Source organism: Prionailurus bengalensis, chromosome B4 (assembly GCF_016509475.1).
Source record: "Prionailurus bengalensis isolate Pbe53 chromosome B4, Fcat_Pben_1.1_paternal_pri, whole genome shotgun sequence".
NCBI lineage: Eukaryota > Metazoa > Chordata > Mammalia > Carnivora > Felidae > Prionailurus > Prionailurus bengalensis.
The window spans coordinates 66,773,050-66,787,439 of NC_057358.1; the positions used below are offsets into that span (position 1 = coordinate 66,773,050).

The 14,390-nt window shown below is 34.2% G+C and overlaps 1 protein-coding gene across 1 annotated transcript in view; it reads right to left on the reverse strand.

Annotated features, from left to right (window-relative positions):
* Nucleotides 1–14,390, reverse strand: part of KIF21A (kinesin family member 21A) — a 154,674-nt gene that overhangs the window by 32,974 nt on the left and 107,310 nt on the right. The window contains 12 exon segments of the mRNA XM_043563325.1: nt 2,410–2,430; nt 2,906–3,071; nt 3,864–3,965; nt 4,635–4,829; nt 5,360–5,513; nt 5,665–5,879; nt 5,974–6,042; nt 9,589–9,696; nt 10,757–10,956; nt 11,380–11,568; nt 11,963–12,080; nt 12,483–12,573. Of these exon segments, the coding sequence (XP_043419260.1) occupies nt 2,410–2,430; nt 2,906–3,071; nt 3,864–3,965; nt 4,635–4,829; nt 5,360–5,513; nt 5,665–5,879; nt 5,974–6,042; nt 9,589–9,696; nt 10,757–10,956; nt 11,380–11,568; nt 11,963–12,080; nt 12,483–12,573 (1,628 nt within the window).

Sequence of the window (14,390 nt, forward strand, 5' to 3'; positions counted from 1 at the left end):
TAGGGATCCTAACATAGGTTGGGAAAAAAGAAAAGGATAATAAAGATGTTCTTCAAAGGCTACAAAAGTACAAGTTTATCAGAAAGGGATGCTGGCATGGTTCACGCTCTGGTCTTACGTTCTATCATTCTATGCTATGTACCTGTTCAGGGCACCAACCTGCTTAAAGGCCTCAGGCACATGATACTGTGGCTAAGTCCCCATGTTTTAGTTTAGTCATTGTCCAGAGGGACTCTTCTCTGCCCCCCCCCCCCCCGCCTTTTCCACCTTGTCTTTTGCCTTGCTAACTCTTTTTCTTCGTTTATGTTTCAGTTCAAATGTCACCTCCTCCAGAAAAGCCTTTATCAACTCCTCCATTCTTGTTGGGTGACCCTACTATCTCTTCCTATAACTCCCTATACATATCTCAATCATCGCCCTCACTGAATTTATCATACTCTGTCTGTCACCCTCAGTAAGGCATCAAGTCGATAAGGGAAAGATTTGCTGTCATATTCATTTTTGAATCCAAACACTCAGCCTGATGTTTGAGGTAAAACTGGAGCTAAGCAAATGTTTTTAAAGCAAAGTTTATAGGACCCTAGAGCTTCTGTGGATTTAACTTCCATTTTTTTCTCTTTCTGTGTTTTTCCTCTAAGCACCTCTTGGCTAGACTATGGCCCCCATCCCTAGCACAGATTTCAGCCATGAGACACAGGTTACATCAGCTGAATGGGTTTCCACTCTCTGATTCAGACCCTTTTCCAGCCATAGACAAATGGAAGTTGTTTGAAAGTTGTAAAAAAAAATAACACTGCTCATCAAATTAGCAGTTCAATATCTTCTGCACTAAAGGATATCAAGGAGGACACTTACATTTTTCTTCCAAGTTAAAAGAGACAATGGATGTAAATAACAATTTACTTATTACTAGGGGCTCTTGGGTGGCCCAGTCAGTTAAGTGTCCAACTTCAGCTCAGGTCATGATCTCATGGTGTGGGTTTGAGCCCCACATTGGGCTCTGTGCTGCTGGTGCGAAGCCTGCTTGAGAGTCTGTCACTCACAATGCCCCTCCCCACTCTCTCTCCCTCCCTGTCTCTCCCTCTCTCTTTCTCTCTCAAAATAACTAACTAAATAAAGTTTACGCAAACAAAGAGAATTTACTTTTTACTATAGATTGGACCACGAAGAAGAACAAAGAGGAGGAGGAGGAAAGGGAGGAAGAAGAACAGAAACAGAAGAAACATGCCTGATAAGACATGGAATGGCAAAAATCCTAGTTATAATCCAGGAACTTTGACAGTCTTGGTTAGGATATAACCAATCCTATTTGTTCTACCTGTACTTGGTATAGCTTAAGCAGCTTAAAAGTATCAGCCTTTCCATACCTATATTATGCAGTTGATCTCAAGAAAATACTACTTTGAGATTAACATGCGGTATAAACATCTAAAAAAATCAAATAACCCATGTATTTTATTTATGTAACATCTTATTTAAAACAAATTCAGATGTATAGATTATGTTTATTCTACTGACACATAAAGGTAAGTACATTTAATCTTTCAATTACATTCCTCTCCTTTAAGGATAAGCGTTTAGAACACTTTTGGCAGCTGTGTGCTTACAAAAAAAAAAAAGATCAGATCAGATTCTGAAAAAAATTTTAATTAAATAAAAACTGCTCCAAAATAATCATTCAGAAAAATCACAAGTAATAAAATTGCCCTGATACTCCTGGTCCTTCATGTGTATCATCATTGAGAGGAGCAGAGACATTATTAATGGGTGGGTGTAGTTCATGACAAGGTTGTAGTGGCAAGGGGAAGGTTTGAAAATCTCTACATTTGGTCATCTCTAAAGCCACTTCTAATCTGAAAATATTATAATCATAAATATTGTTTCAATATGTTCATATAGAATGCTTTGAATAATTTCAGTTTACAGTGTTAAAATATATGTATTTAATTTTACAAAAATTAAGAATAGCTGAGAATCTAGCAAATATATACCAAAGACAAGTATATACCAAAGATATATGCTAAGGAAAGTTATGAGGTTAAAACAACAGATGCAAGTTAACAGATATATTTAAAAATTAAAAAGAAATGTATACTCCATTTTTTCCTACAAGAAACAGAAAGAAAGGCTTACAAAACTGGAGTCACAGCTGGAGGTCAAAAACTAAAAGAGAAAATTAACTAAAGTATACTTCTTTAAAAATCTAATAGGTTTTAAAACAGGAATGAATGTATAGGAAAGACAAAAGACTTAGTATGTTTGTGGTCATGGATACATTTCAAAAAGATCATGCAAAAACCAGTTGGCTGCCAATAAAAATTTTAAACATAAGATGTACCACAATTAGTGTACATGAACAATTAGTAATTCATGCAGCTGTAGGGTACACAGAAAGCTAAACATACTTACCTAAGGGTACGCTATCTAGATCTGTGTAAATAACAGCAAAAAGGAAACAAAAAGCAATACTCCAATCAAAACAGATCCAATGTTAAGAACTCCCACATAAAACAAGATTATGCACCATTTATAAGATATGTAGAATAGATGCCATAGAAAACACTTATTATTTTTTAAGGCAATTAGATATGCAGAGTAAAGTAATGAAATGTGGTTAATATTTTAAATAACCAATTCAGAAACTTGGTTGATCCTCTTTATTCCTAAAAACTAAGTGCTCAATAAGGTTAAATAAGCCTTTTAAAGTTGGTAGTCATTTCTTGGAATGACAAGAATTAAATTCCCCCAAATTTATACATGCAAATTAAAGAAGGAATAATTATTAAAAGCATGAGTAAATATAGCATCTATTCAATCAAGCAATAGGGGAAAGAGGTATAGTATAGCATTCTCAAAGAGCAAAGCTACCATGCAATTTGTTTAACAGAAATTTAGTCCAAATTACCTTGTAAAGCATGGCCTAGTAAAGCATCTAGCTCAGGATTTAATTCTGCTTTCTCTTTCAACATATGGAATAAGAGCTGGTTTTGTGTAGCGCTGGTTATTTCGGTTTGTTTAAGCCGACCTTCAAGTACTTTAATTTGAGCCTCTTTCTGGGCAGCCTGAAGACCCTGTAACAACACCAAAACATAATAATAATAATAATAATAACAACAACAACAATTATCTCAGGTCATATATAACAGAATCTTCCATACAAAGATGTGTATCAAATAACAAATGCATATGATATATGGACTTTGACATCCGATAGACGTTGATTCACTGTAGCTCCTCCGCTTACTAGCCTGGTGACCTTGAGCAAATTACCTTATCTTCCTACTTCAGTTGCCTCATATGCAGAATGATATTAATAATATCTACTTCCTAGCACATTGTGAAGATTAAGTGGAAGAACATAAAATAAAGTGTCTAGCACCATCCCAAAGTGGCAAAAAAGGGGGTGGGGGAGGGGAGTCAGAAATCATTATCATCCTCAATATTTAGGATTCTTACAGGTGACAGATTAATGCATTTACATTCAAAGAGGAGGGAAGCACCACTGTATTTTTTACTTTCAGATTTCTTTTTGAGCTGTGAAAAATCAATACTAAACCAAAGTTATGATACCAACTTTGTTTGCACCCCAAGAGATTTTTCTTTTCATTTTTCCTTTGTTAAAGCAAAAGATGAATTATTTCTTGTTTAAGTTGTTTACCTCTTCTAATACACAAGCACAATGGATGACAAGCTAATGGAATTGATCTAAATAGTCCTGACTTTTCTTAACTCTAAAGAAAGGTAAAAAAAAATACTTTTTAGTTAAAAAAAAAAAACCCTTCTTACCTATTATAAAGGAAAGGGTCACTGATGAAAGATAAACAAAATGAATTAATCATTATTTGGGTGTAGTTAGATCATACCTTATTGATACCCATTGACAAGAAGTGGTCCAGCAGGTATCGGGCTTCTGTAAGTGTGCAAGCATTAATGACCGCAGTGATATCCAATGTTTCTCCTTCTTCCTACATCAAATCAGCATATGTAGAACATTATTTTGAGCTGAATATATTCAGAGGCAAAGCCTGTTGTCTCATTTATTTATTTGATAGTGTTGGATAAGTTAATAAGACTCCTCAGAAAAATGTAAATTATGATCCCTACTCCAAGAAACATATGGGTTAGTTGAAAAGAAAAGACACATTTGAGCAGTTAAGAATTCAAGGTGGATTAATAAGTGATATACGTTTTTACATCTTTTTGATTTAAAAATTTTTTTTAATGTTTATTTATTTTTGAGACAGAGAGAGACAGAGCATGAACAGGGGAGGGGCAGAGAGAGAGGGAGACACAGAATCTGAAACAGGCTCCAGGCTCTGAGCGGTCAGCACAGAGCCTGACGCAGGGCTCGAACTCATGGACCGTGAGATCATGACCTGAGCCGAAGTCGGACACTTAACTGACTGAGCCACCCAGGCGCCCCTCTTTTTGATTTTATAAACAATAAATAATATCACAAAATCAGCAAAGATATCTGGAGAGCAAGCAGGGAGTGATATTCATGCAAAACCTAAGAATCATAGTCAACCCATAAATAGAAAATTCCTTGATATAAAAATTCAAAGTGCTTTTCATGATTAAAAATACAAAAACATCTTCCTTAAGCCATTAACCATTTTTTTACAATTACAAACCTTTGCTTCTTCCATCTGCATGATGTTGGCTTGACAATCAGAAATACTGTCATTGATGTAATCTATGTTAGCAGTTAATGACTCCATCTCCTCATTGATGTTAACCACATTTTTATCTCCCTCTCCACTCTCCTTGACCATCTTTTCTCGTCTTTTTGAAAGTTTCTCTCGTCTTTTTGTGAGTTCTTCCCGTTGCTATTGAAAAAACAGATTGGATTTTAAGAAATGATATTCATCCAGGACCTTAAGAATATTATGCTAAATGAAATAAGTGAGTCACAGAAGGACAAGTACTGCAAGATTTCATTCATATAATGTATCTAAAAGAGTCAAACTCATAGATGCAGTAAGTAAAATGGTGGTTTCCAGGGGCCAGGGGCCAGGTTGGGGGGAATTGAGGGGTGCTATGAAGTTTCAGTTACTCAAATAAGTTCTAGACATCTGCTAATCAACACTGTTCCTATAGTTAACAATGCTGCACTGTACACTTAAAAATGGGTTAAGAGGGTAAATCTCGTGCTGTCTTTTCTTACCACAATTAAGACAAAACAAAACAAAAAAGAAACGATGTTCATCTGTTCACACATAATGTGATCAAAACCCACAAAAAAAGAAAAAGAAAAAAAGACAAATTGGTAAGGATTAATGTACCAAGGGATCAAATTTGGAAACCTAAAATTACCAGTCAGCTAAGAAAGAACATATCTATGTTCTGTTTTCCACACCTTGAGGAGTCTATTCATATCCGTCTCCATATTGGAAATAGTCATTTTCTGCATGATGATGTCTGTGACCCTGCGCTCAAGAAGCTGCCACTTCATGCGAGCTGTCTTGGAAGTAAACACTCGGCCAGTCAACACTTTCCTCTGATATTTTTTTCTATAACCATATAAAAACAGATAAACATAATTATTACTTATATGTTTATTTGACTGTATGCCAAAAAATAAGCTGTTTTTTCATTTAAGTCCAACATTCAGTAATAATGCCACAAAGATTATGTCAGAAGGAACAAAAGAATTGTACTGACCTGGTTCCATTTGTTGTGGGCGTTGGTAAGGCCTGGACTCTTGCCACAGGAATTCTCATTTTCTGCTGGGCTCCTGCCCTTGATACATCTGCTTCTACAGCAGCTGCACTGGAACCCGTGTCCTGAACAGGGGTATCGGATGAGCTCAGCTTCCGCATGACTTTCCCAGCTACTCTATCTGACATGGGCCTCACTTGCCTACGAAGAGCTGTAACCTGAAAGTGCAACAGAGATAGAGTCACTCTTTTAGGCTACAGAAATACATCACGTATCTCAAAGCCAGATGTTTCCTCCAAATGATCAACTTGCCTCTTCGGTTTTGCGCCGAAGAACCACTTCTTGGTTTCTTTTTTGGGCTTCCAGAAGTCTAAGTTGATGCTATAAAAATAATATTGAATAAGTTAAAATATTAAACTGAAAGATACAATGCTTTCTACTCCTGCATTAACGTATGCCCCATCCCACTGCATTAACATATGCCCCAATACTTCCTACTCCTGCATTAACAGATGCCCCATCAGTTCTTAGCAAAATCTGAGCTAAAAACGACCTTGCATCCATTACTACAGATAAGAATATTTTATTCCAATAAACAAAAATACATACTGATGCAGCCATTTCTTTCTGAAAAATGAAGTTATCTCTGTGCCACAATTTTATTTAAGAAACATTCATAGTGCTTACTATATACAACTGCTTTTCTAAATGCCTTACAAATATTGTATCATTTCATTTTTTGCTAGACATTTAATTTTGCTAAGGAAGAAACACAGCTTAGAATATTTCCAACAAAGTCACCTTAAAATATATCAGTAATTATTAACTCCATTTTAAATATAGGGAAAACATATATTAATTGTATTAGCACTTTACAAAAACTTCAGAAATATTATGTTGGGTAAAGTAAATGAAAAATAAAACATGTCGGTATTGGTTAACAATTTACTTTTAGGTACTCTATATGATAAAGACAATTAATTATAAACAACTTTAAGTCATTTTATAAGGCTATAATTTAGGAAGAAATTTTGGACTGAAAAAGAACACAGATCCTAGTTTTGGTTCTGTCATTTATTTAACTCTGTGATCTTGGGCAAAGCTTAGGAATTGGACTTAATCACAAACATCCCTTCTAGGACTTAAATTCTGTGATATACCAAATAACCTTCATGTTTTGTATCCCTAGTGCAAACAGATCATTCATCTCATGTTTATGCATAGTCCTATGTCATCAGATGAGAATTCTTTGAGAAACGGACACTATCTTATCACTGCTGTATCTTCATTGCCTACAACAATGATTGACATAGAGGCAATGTTAATAAATGTTTTTAAATAAATGAACTTCCAAAAATTAAAATAAACAAATGGTTTGAAACTTGTTACTAAATTAAGTTTTTCCTTATTTAAAATCAAATCTCAAGCTCTTCATATTTTGGTACAAAGGGTTCGAGGATGAATATGACAAGAAACAATTTAGAAAGGGAGTCAATATGCACACAAAGCAGTAAGTAGAAGGGCAAAGGAGTCTGAATGTTGGCTTTGTATGTGACTAGCCAGCCTCATATCTTTATAACAGAATATTATATCATATATGATCCTATGTTGTAGAATAAGATTCAAAAATTCCTTACTAGTAGTTAATTGTGCAATATTACTCTATCTCATATGAATTAGTTGTAAAGAAATAAGTACAGTACATTATAAGGAAATTATTCCTGTCCTCCAAAAGTTTTCATTAAAAATAAAATAAATATGGTATTTGTCTCTCTCTGACTTATTTCACTTAGCAGAATACTAACTCCACCCATGTCACTGCAAATGGCAAGATTTCCTTCTTTAATATGTGGAATTTAAGAAACAAAAATGAGCAAAGGGAAAAAAAAAAGAGAGAGAGAGAGAGAGAGGCAAACCAAGAAACAGACTCTTTAACTGTAGAGAATAAACTGATGGTTACCAGAGGAGAGTTGGGGAAAGGGGTTGAAATAGGCTGAAGGGACTGAAGGGGCTGACAAGGATTAAGGAATGCACTTGATGAGCACTGAGTATCATATGAAGGTGTCGAATCACTATACTGTATACCTGAAACTAATATTACACTGTATGTTAACTAACCAGAATTGGAATAAAAACTTTAAAAATAAATAGCCAAAAAGTGGAAATAACCCAAATATCCACCAACTAAGGAATGCAAAAACAAAATGTGCTCTAACCATACAGTCATAAAAAGGAATGAACTACCAATACATGTAATAACATGGATGAACCTTGAAAACATCATGCTAAATGAAAGAAACCAAACACAAAAAGCTATATATATCATATATTCCATTTACAATGGGCAAATCCATGGAGACAGAAAGTATACCAGAATGGCTGCCAGGGTCAGGAAGATGGAAGAATAGGGAGTGACTGCTAATGGATATGGAGTTACTTTTTGGACTGATAAAAAATATTCTGGAATAAGATGGTAATGATTGTTGCACAATTCTGTGAATATATTAAAACCTTGAATTGTATAGTTTAAAAGAGCAAACTTTATGGCTCACGAATATATGCCAATTTTTTAATAGGAAAAAAAAAAGAAATATAGCCTTAATACAGAAGTCATCTTGTGAAAATATCTACTTTTCTCTGTCATTACTCTCTTCTATCTCCTTAAGTTTTCTTTTTATTTCCCAAAGTAGGTTTCTATTTTCTAAAATATGCTGTATGCTCAGATTTTCTCCAGGGAGGACTTAGAAAAAGTTGAGCAAGAAAAAAGGAACAGAAGCTGAAACCTAACCAACAATGGAGAAAAGACCACAGTGGCCTCTTCTTCTTCTGAGAAAAAAAAAAAAAAAAAAAAAACACCATAAATGAAAACATCAAATTGCTGGGGTGCCTCTGACTCTTGATTTTGGCTCAGGTCATGATCTCATGGTTCATGAGATTGAGTCATATGTTGGGCTCTATGCTGACAGTGTGGAGCCTGCTTAAGATTCTCTCTCTCCCTCTCTTTCTCTGCCCTTACCCCACTGTGCTCATGCTCTCTCTCTAAATAAATAAACATTAAAAAAAAAGAAATAACCATATTGCCAAAATTTAGAAAGAATAAAAAACAAATAGGCTGTAACTTAAAATCTTGACACAGCTACAGTTAGCATGCTGGTATATATCCTTAAAATTTTCCCCTCATTTAATCAAGCATGCATATATGAAATGCTACTTTATGCTTAATGTTAAATCACAGTCATTTTTCATTTTACTATGCAGTTTCCAAATTCTAATCTTCAATAGATGAATAACAACCTATTAAATGAGATGGGCTATAATTTATTTAACTATTTTCCATACTGTCAAGTATCTTGGTTGTTTTTACGTTTTTCACTATTACAAATTACTCTAGATTAAAGATTTTAATACATAACAATTTTTCTTATTTTAGATTATTTTCTTAGTCTGAGTTCATGGAAGAAGCAGGATTCTTGAGTGAAAGAATATGAAAACTTTTGCGCTCTTATTAAAGCCACCTCTAGTGAAACTGGGTTATTATTCAGGAACATCTCTAAGACTCTCTAGGTGAAACTGTCTTTGGAACCATCCTAAAATCACTATCTTATACAAGACTATAAGTAGTTACCTGATTTCCCTAGAGATAACCAGTTATATCTTTGCCATTTTCTCCTATCTCATCATCTAGGAAATAAGCCCCTAACAAAATTTATAATAACATTATATTGTTTTTCATAAGCTTGTATATTGAATCACTATAATCCATATAACTGCCATATTACTAAATGAATGCATACTTATTGTCCTTATGCTTATTGTCCTTAACCTGCATTTAATAGTTAAAGTTATAAGAAAATTTTCTTCCATTTACTAAACAAGCTTGTTCAATGTATAAGATTTGTATATAACTGAAAGTTAAAGTCCACTCACATCTCTTTTACGTTGATCTTTTTTCAATTGAGCAATCTCTCTGTTTCTCCTAGACTCTGTCAATCTGGCTTTTTCTTGTTCTTCTTTCATTTGTTTCATTAGTCGAACCTAAAAAAATTAGGTAAACACATCTATTGGAGTTACCCTATCACAACATTCGTTAAACTAATGGAAGCAAGCAGTTACAATTCTGAATACTTAACAGAAACAAGTGGAGTTTTGTTGCACATTTTAAATGGCCAATTCTTATTTTTGTGGGATTAGTACATTTCTTTTTCTAATAACTTTTCTAATATATTTCTATCAAATTGCTTAGTGCTCTATGCTTTTTATATAAATGTTCAATTGTTCTATAACTTGAATGAATTTTTGGTACTTATTACCAGTAGCTGTGTGACCTTGAACAAATTACTTTACCTCCCTAGGTTTTCATTTTCTCATATATAAAAAATATATATAAAAAATAACAGTTCTGTGGCATTATACTATTATGAGAATTTAACAAGTAATACCTGAAGAGTGCTTATAATAATGCTTGGTATATTGTAAGCACCTAATAATTTTAGCTATTGTTGTCCTCAGCAAAGACACAACATAAGAATCTAAAACTTCCTAAATCATTTTCACATTTCTGATTTTCACACCAAATGTTAATAAGAAAAATTCATCCCACAGAAAAAACAGATAACAGATCAGAATTCACATACTCTGTTTTGTTAAGAGAAGACGATGTGTATTCTTCTATGCATGGGAATGATAAACACTAAATTCAAGATAGTTGTTACCTCTTCAGGAAAGAAGATGATCAAAAAGGAATACATAGATTTTCCGTATAACTGTAGTGTTTAAGATAGTGTATATAGTGTTCATTATGTAATTTTTAATGATTTTTTTCATGTTTGAAATATTTTACGTGTTTCAGGAGGAGAGATATCCATCAGAGTCAAAAGAAGCCCTATTTTCAACCACATGATTTTCACCTACTCTGAAGAAAGGTTTTGATAATGGATGAGGGCAGGAAGCAACTTCTAATTGCCAAAAGGAAGTACATCATTTGTAAGACTCGGTTACCCTTTTATTGAATATGGAAAGAATCACAATAATTTTTTTGTCCCAAATGAAACACATATCCTCAACATCAGATTTTAATGCAAAATACAGTCAGTACCTTTGTTTTTTTCATTTCCATCACATCCTGCTGCAATTTCTTCAATTGCTTTTCATATTGAGACTGGTTTTTAAGCAACCTTGCATGCTCTTTCTGAGCTGTCTGAAGCCTTTGCAGTTCTTTATTCATGGCTTGAAGTTTCTTTTCATATTCAGACCTAACTTTTTTTGCCTTTTCTTCTGAATAAGACTCCACTGAGCCTAAATGACCAAAGGATATTTGCATTTGTTTCTGTGAGACACAGATTTTTCACATCACAGATTTATAACTTAGGACCTTAGAGAAAAACTACCTTCCAAACACAAACTTCAAGAAGCCAGGGTATCTTTGAATTACTCTCTGTTTTATTATCTACTCTCAACTTGTTTTAACAGTTTTTGTTTTTAATTTAATAAACGTTTCCAGCATTAAGACAGTAAAACAATCAGCCACAACTTTGGACAAAATAATTAAATAGCCTAGATAGGTATCAAAATGAAAAAAAATAGGCAATATTTAACATGACACAAACTCATATTTAATGTGGCCGCTAATGTAATGTCTTTCTTCTAAGGGAAGCAATGATAAACACCCATTTTGGCAATTTAATTGGAACCTTAATTAGAATTAAATGTAATTCTTACCTAAATTCTGGAGCACCTGGTCTCTCTCCAACTGAGTGTCCCGAATCTTATGCTGCAGCATCATTAGCTTCTCTTCATACTGCTTTTTCAGTGTCTGCAGTCTTTTCTGGCTGTTTTCTAGTTCATCAATCAGTTTTTGCTTGATTGCAATTTCACAGGTAATGTTTGCTAAGTCTGCTTGATAATTGGCTATTTATAAAGGAAGAAAATAAACATACTGCAATAGGCAACAATATCATAATTCCAGCTTTTGAGCAAGAGCATGAAAATGAGCATCTACATCCAGGCATTCACTTTGCAGCTAGAAGGAGAACATCCTGGGTAATCCCAAAACTATGAAAAGGTAGTAAATTAACAGCGTTCACACTAAGCAGTGACAACAGATACTATTTGTACTAAATAAGAATGGAAATCACATAGTGACTAAATCCAGTAAGGGCAGAAACATGAGGCTGGAAGGGGATACACAGGTTGGCAGTTGTAAAAGCTGCCTTCATCAAGAAGGAAATGGAGAATGTTCTCTCCCCAAATTTTAAACATATTCCCCAAATGAATCTTTGTCCTTGTACTAGACAGCAAGTACCTTTTTCATCTGATTCGGAATCTGATTCATCAGAGCTTTCACCCCCTTCAATGTCATCTTCTTCTTCCTCCTCCTCTTCCTCTTCCTCCTCATGATCACTCACTTCTTGACTTTCTTCCTAAAATGTGATTTGTGACTATTAACAGTCCAATATCAGCAAAACAAACTGATTACCTCATTAGATTGCCAGAGTACAAAATACAGAAGTATACAAATTTCACCTTTCAGTACTTCAAAAATCATTCCACACTTGTAAGGGTATTACATAATTTGTCTTAAGTGTTTTCTCTCTCACGGTATTCTATCCACACACACACAAAGCTTTCACATTGCACAAAATTGAGAGTTGCCAGTATTTTATGGCTCACATTTCTGAAGAAAAGAAATCCTTAAGCAAATAGTTTAAAATGGATGCATGATAACTATTTCCCTTTTCTACATATAAATTAGTAGCTATCAGCAACCATAAATAAGCTAAATTCAAGGACTGAAATTTACAAGTTCATTCTTTCATACTTACCACTTCTAATTCATTGTTCTCTCTTTCTGTAATACCCTTTTCTTCTTTCTTCTCTTGGTCAGTATCTGCATTATCCTCTTTACCAGCCACACTTTAAAAAAAAAAGAGGAACAAAAAAATACAGTATTTAAGTAGAGAGGAAAGGTGTTCACTTTTGTCTCCCAGATTTTAAAAACCATCAATTACTTATGGAAATAAACTAAGAGTTTATCATTTGAGCAAAGTTATGTCTGATGCTTCAGAGGAAAGTAGAAATTGCCATTCCAGCCATAGTGACTTATCATTGGGAAAAAGATCATTTTCTAGAAACACTGAGGAATAGATTATCCCCTAGAGTATGAGATCTGAGGAGACAGCTAAGAACTAGTCACAGTAACAGTCAATTAATTAGAATGTAGATGATTTAAATTCAAAGGAAATCAAAACAAATATTTTGCTTTTCTCATCTAAATATATGACTTTTCCCATCTAAATACAAAGATACAGAAGCAGCATTTTTATTGGTGACCTGATACATTTAAGAATAAATTTAAAGATCCAGAATAAATCTGTGCACCAAAGTTTGTCTACACTGGCTGCATCCACTAGTAATGGCACAGGCTCCTTTTTCATATGCCATATCTACAGCACAGGACTCTTCTTAAAATGTTCTCACCAAAATGGGTCTTTGCACATCAAAACTGCCTGAAGTTCAGCCTAACCTTTGACTGACGAGGAAATACCAGGGTCTGCCACAAGATTGGCCATACAAATGGAAGCCTCTTCCTCAGTCTTCTGGTACTAAACAGCTCTAACTACATACTGACGTTAGGTGATGTTTATATAGCTCAACTAACTCAGCCCTGGTGGCCCTAAGAAGACAGTGCACACTACAATGAGCAAAGTTTTTCACACTTAACTCACTCTTTTATGGCCTAGCAACCATGGTCAATTATACATAGAAGTTACATTTCTGTTTGCTAGACTCACACATTTAATCAAACTAAATAATACTAAGAAAGTAAACTTGAAGTAAATCTATATGTGAAAGATTTCTTCTTGTGCTACTGTAACATTTTTAAATCAAGAGTAAAAAAATGCTCAAAAGGCAATATTGTCCCAATAAAATTCCCCTTGAAACAGCTTAAAAACTGTATCAAAATAACTTTGGAACCACTATCATTTCTTTCAGATATTCTGCTACACTAAAAAACTGCCCTAATACCTGGACTTGTTTTTAGCTTCTAGGCTAAAAGTTTAATCTTATTTAAGCTATGTTATTATTAAACTGTAATGTTTAACCCTAGGTCTGAATTCTCACAAATACTTTTGTATTCAGAGTAAGACAAATACTTTCCTTTGTAAGCACTTTTCAGAGTTCTTAATTTATGTTTTTTTATGTGATTACTTCTTTAATTTCTATCTTCCCCACTAAACTGTGGGCCTTGTGAGGGCAGGGATCATCTCTGTTTGACTCAGCATTATGTCCCCCATACCCAAGGGATGCACATAATAAATGTGCAGTAAGTGTTTGTCAAATATATTAATCTCTATGACTCTACATGAGAACTTCTGTTTGTCACTTCTGTGTATCTCATGCACTAATTATGTTAGAGTCTGATGGCATAAACTGAACGATGCATAAAGATACATAGAAGACAGCATGTCACTAGAGTGAGAAGGAACTACCAGTAGAAATTTCAATAAAACAATCTTAGCTGGAAAGAAATCAAGTAAACTATAACAGGGTTCCATGAATGTTGTTAAATCATTTTGCTAGAGAAAAATGCTGATGATACGGAACGACTCTTACATCACTTGTATTATACTAGGACTGTTGATTTTCTATCATGCAGTTCCAACTGAAAATCTAGAAGGAAACTCCCTTTCATCCATCATCCCATTCAAAGGACAGTACCATGTACTCAG